This window comes from Salpingoeca rosetta (assembly GCF_000188695.1).
Source record: "Salpingoeca rosetta unplaced genomic scaffold supercont1.21, whole genome shotgun sequence".
Lineage (NCBI taxonomy): Eukaryota > Choanoflagellata > Craspedida > Salpingoecidae > Salpingoeca > Salpingoeca rosetta.
The window spans coordinates 618,377-623,677 of record NW_004754913.1 but is presented as its reverse complement, the minus strand read 5'-3'; the positions used below and the strand labels follow the sequence as shown (position 1 = coordinate 623,677).

The 5,301-nt window shown below is 60.0% G+C and overlaps 1 protein-coding gene across 1 annotated transcript in view; it reads left to right on the top strand.

Moving 5' to 3' along the window:
• Nucleotides 1-808: 808 nt before the first annotated feature.
• Nucleotides 809-5,301, top strand: part of PTSG_08147 (uncharacterized protein) — a 5,416-nt gene continuing 923 nt past the window's right edge. The window contains exons 1-2 of the mRNA XM_004991112.1: nucleotides 809-4,896; nucleotides 5,122-5,196. Coding sequence (XP_004991169.1) covers nucleotides 877-4,896; nucleotides 5,122-5,196 — 4,095 coding nt within the window. The 5' untranslated portion in view covers nucleotides 809-876. The remainder of the gene's footprint in view (nucleotides 4,897-5,121; nucleotides 5,197-5,301) is intronic.

The window sequence follows — 5,301 nt, the reverse complement described above, 5'->3', positions numbered from 1 at the left end:
CAGCAGCAGCAGCAGCAGCAGCAGCAGCAGCAGCAGCAGCAGCAGCAGCAGCAGCCACCGCTTCGGTCATGCGCATCATCGACATCATCATCAGCGTCATCGACAACATCATCGGCATCAACATCAACAACGACATCGACTGCCACTGCTGTGTCGCATCAGGAGACCGAGGAGAGACAACACACGCCCACCAACGCCAACGTGCACGAACACACACGCAAACACGAACAGCAACAGCAGCAACATCAACACCAACGCGAAGCAGTGGCTGGTCAGGCGCCAACACACGATAGTGGTGGTGGTAACGGGGACCCATCGCCCGCTGCAGCGCCGTTGCCCGGGGCGGCAGCCAACACCACAACCACCAGCACGCATGGTGATGATGGCGGTGGTCATGGTGGTGATGATGGCGGTGGTGGTGGCAGAGCTGAGAGCCGGAGCAGCAGCTGCGACATGAGCGTATGCAGTGCTCAGGGCGACACAGAGGCCGCCCCTGCTGGTGGTGGCGGTGATAATGAGACGGCGCGCCAGCCTAAGCAACGACAAGAAGAAAGAGGAGCAGGGGAGCAACAACAACAACAACAACAACAACAACAACAACAACAACAACAACAACAACAACAACAACAACAACAACAACAACAACAACAACAACAACAACAACAACAACAACAACAACAACAGCGGGAGGAGGAAGAAGAGAGGCCTGATCTCGCCACCAAGCGTGCAAAGGTTGGCGTCACCAACCAAGACGGTGGTGGCGGCGACAAGCACGTCGGCACTCCCGCCCACGAGGAAGCAACACACAGCGCTCAGGCGCAGCAGCCACCATCATCACAGCAGCCACCATCATCACAGCCCTCGTCGCAGTCGTCTATGCTGTCTGAGCGGGTGCTGGTTGAGGCGGCGGAAATGGCATCGGCAACGGCATCCCCGCTGGCAACACTCGTCACCGAGCAGCACAACCGCCTGCGCTTGCTGCAGAGTGTACTGACAAACGCACAGCGCATTGTGAAGCAGGTGGAGAAGACGCCTGTGCACAGCAGTGGTGGTGACGACAATGATGGCGACAATCACAGCCATGACAGTGCTGGCAGTGATGCTGGCAGTGATGGTGGCGGCGGGGGCGGTGGTGATGATGATGATGATATTGATGATGACACGGATGTGCCAACACAAGGGGAGCCAAGCTTTGGCAACATGTCCGGTTCTGCCCTTGAGCTGCTGTCATCGTCACTTCTGCATCGCGGTTGCCGCCGCAACAGCATCAACCCCAACAACACCAGCAGCGGTGGCAATGGCGCAAGCAGCAGTGTTGGCGGCAGCCCTCCGAAACATTCCGCAGTGCACAACACCGCAACACCACGTGAGGCTGTTACAGAGGCACCCGAGGGTGACGTTGCGCATAATGCCACGACAACAGCGAGCGCAGTGGCGCTTGCGCCTGGCGATCCGAGCCCTAAGCGAAGCAAACAAGGAGATGCATCACCACGTGCCACAACCCCTGGAACAACAGCGACAGAAACAGAGGGAGCAGCCGCAGCAGAGGCAGCATCAACAACAACTGCCACCTCCACCATGTGCACCCCGCAACACCAGCAACGACACCACCACTATAACCACAGTTCGCAAGGGTCCGTACCAGGCACGGCGTCCACGCGCAACACGACGATGCGAACAACCATCACGACACCCTCGCTGTTTTCGCCCAATCTCAGCCAGGAAACACCCTCTGCATCACCGTCACCGCAGCCATCACAATTGCAACACATGAGCGCTGACGCCACGCCCACGAATGACCGCGTCCGTGCAAGGCGCGCACACACACGCACGCGGCGCAGTGATGATGATGATGATGAAGATGATGATGATGACGACGACGACGATGCTGATGGCGATGCTGATGATGACGACGACGACGATGCTGATGGCGATGCTGATGATGACGACGACGACGATGCTGATGGCGATGCTGATGATGATGATAACATTACCCCACACCTGACACGTGCAGACAAGCAGCAACAACAACAGCAGCAGCAACAACAGCAGCAACAGCGCCCTCGCGTGCTGCATCGGCGTCGGGGTCGACATGTGGAGGCGCTGCCGTTCCCGCGCGATTTCGACGACTCGCCAGCGAAACCAGCCGTGGCCGCACCAACCAAGGACAAGAAGGCGAACGGGGAGAGAGGGGAGGGAATGTGTAACCAGGACGATGGAGCCGGTGATAGTGGTGAAAAGACAGGTGACGTGAGCAACAACAACACCAGCGGCAGCAGCAGCGGCAGCAACAACAACAGCAACAGCAGTCACAACACTGGTCTCACCAACAAGTGTGACGATGCTGGTGAAGATGCGATGGATCAGCAGGAGAGGAAGGAACACAAGCAGCACCAGCACCAGCACAAGCAGCACCAGCATGGCGATGGTGAAGCGAAGGAAGGGCAGACAGCGAAGAGGCGCAGTGATGCCTTGCCAAACAGGACACCCGATGCTGCTGCCACCGCAGCGCACCTGCATTCATTGACGACCACAGCAGCGACAGCGGCAGTGACAAAGACACCAGAGGCAAGGGTGGTGCGCAACGAGACAACAGGCGGTCAAGCAACAGATCAGCCAGGCATTGACGCCGTCAGAAGCACACACGCAGCGCCACCAACGCCAACAGACAACGATAACGCGGTATCGCTGGCCTCGTCGCTGCGTGCGTTTCTGGAGTGCATCGAGTCGTCTTCATGCGTTGACAGCGGGCCGCCGGCGCTGCAGTGGCTCGGCGGCGCCGCCAACGCACGCGAGATTCGTCACCTCTTGCACACGGCGCTGGCACACGTTAAGCTTGCACTGGCAGTGGGGGCAACACAGCCCGGCAGCGATGGCGCCACGCACGCGATGATGGGTACACCTGAGGCCACGCCATGCACCACAGCGCGGTTACGGGTGGCTGGAGCACCAGCAACACATGCCGCATCAGCCATGTCTCCGCACCCACACGCAACACAGCGCACACCGCAACAGCAGCAAACGCCAGCAGCTGCAAATTCGCCCTTCCCCCCTCTCCATCCAACACCAAGCCTTCTCTCGCCACCGCGGCACATGCCACTGCCAAGCCCGCTCGGGTCCAACAGCAGCAGCAGCAGCAGTGCGGCTGTTCGTGGTGGGTGGCGCTCGCGTGCTTCGCATGGTCTGCCGGCACTGCTGTTTGATGACGACGACAACAACACCGCCGACAGTGCGCCGCAGCGCTCCGCTGGTCAGGCCACGCACCCACTCACGGACACACCCGCAGCCATCACCTCGTCCTCGGGTGTGCGTGCACAGCACAGCGCCGGGTTGTCTCCATTGGACGCCGCGTTGGCAGTGTGGGATGGCGCAGAGACACGCACACGCGCATACGGTGACAACACGCCTGGTGCCGGCGTGCTGATGGAGGTGAACATTGACAACGTCAGCCTTGATCTGGGTGTTTGCGGCGGCGGCGGCGGCAACAGCAGCGCACACACACGCGAAGCCGCTGCCGGCAGAGATGCGCGGGATTTTGGTGCGGACACGCTGTTTGCAGACGACGCTCGGATGATTACGGCGGAACTTGGCGAGAGCGATGCCGGTGGGCGAAGCAGTCGGCTGAGCATGGATCTCTCTATGTTCAACACGCAGCCGCTGGGCAGTGGTTTGAGCCGGGGGCCGTCGCCACCGCTGTTCCCCGTCAACGACAGCGACCTGGACCTGGCAGACTGGATGGCTCTTGCCATGCAAGAGCCGCCTGGGGAAGCAGACACCACTGTTGCCGCTGCTACTGCTGCACACAGTAAAGCGGGAGGAAGCACCGCAGCCACGAGCAACGGCAACAGCGACCAGGGCAGTGCCACTGCACAAGATGGCGATGGTGCCCGGGACAGCGACAACGACGACGGTAGCGCTGGTGATGCTGCCACTGATACTGACGATGATGATGGTGACGATGATGATGGTGACACTGGTGACGGGGCGGGTGTCTCAGAAGAGCGGAGGCGCTTGAAGATGAACGGAGGCAAGTTCCCCTCCTCACCGCCCGCCACCAAAGACAAGACGTCTCGCCGCTCACCGGTTCGGCGGAGTCGGCGGTCCAACAAAGGCCGTCGCTACTCCTTGTGGGTCGCTGGTGACGATGTTGTCGACCTCACACAGTCACCGGACAATGAGCCCACCACTACCTCAGTCACACCCGGCAGCAAGGGCAGCAAGGGCAGCAGCAGCAGTGGCCAGAAGAAGGCGAGAGGTGCTTCTGCTTCGACAGCAAGTTCATCTGCAAGGAAGGCCAGTCGCTCGGCGAGCAGGACGGCCGCAACCTCCGCGGACCACGGCCACGACAATGCTGCCGATGCTGATGATGACGTCGTTGTTGTTGTGGAGGAAAGCTCGAGCAGTACCAACAGCAGCAGCACCGCTAGTGGCCGCAGCAGCAGCAGCGGTAGCGGCAGTAGTGGCGGTGATCGTCATGTGCAGAAGACGAAACTCACCGGCAAGGCAGCGCTCGGCAAGCAGATGGCGATGGAGCGAGCGCGCGCGCATCCGCAGCGCCGCCGCTCAGGACGCCAGACAGATAAGGTGGTCGATGAAAAGGGCACGCCGCGTGGTGGAAAGCAAGGCAACGGCGGGGCTGGGAAACCGAGTGCAGCCAGCACGCCCAGCAAACAGCGCCAGTCCGGACAGAGCAAGCGACAGAGCAAGCGCCAGCGGCAGAGGCAGAGGCAGAGGCAGAAACAACGGCAAAGCCAGCAGCAGCGCGTGGAGTTGAGGCCATTGCACGAGCAGCGCGCGTTTGAGAATGAGTCAGACAACGATGACGCCAACGATTACGGCGCTGACGGCGGCGCACAGCAGGAGGAGGAGGAGGAGCCGCAGGACGGCTTTTTCGAGGTGCGTGCACATATGCATGCAGCTGGCTCTGTGTGTGTGTGTGTGTGTGTGTGTCTGTGTGTGTGTGTGTCTGTCTGTCTTGCTGGCTGGCTGTTTTTTGTCTGTGTCTGTGTCTGTCTGTCTGTCTGTCTGCCCGTGTCTGTATGTGTGTGTGTGTTGCTACTCGCCACATCTGGCGCTTACCTTGCTTTGCTTGTTTGGTTGTTTGTTTGTTTGTCATCTCAGGTTGAACGGATCTTGCGCTACGTCATTTTCGCTATGGATGACACAGACAAGCCGGGCCTTTTCTATGAAGTCAAGGTGTGTGTGTGTGTGTGTGTGTGTGTGTGTGTGTGTGTGTGTGTGTGTGTGTGTGTGTGTGTGTGTGTGTGTGTGTGTGTGGTGTGGTGTGGTGTGTGTGTGTGT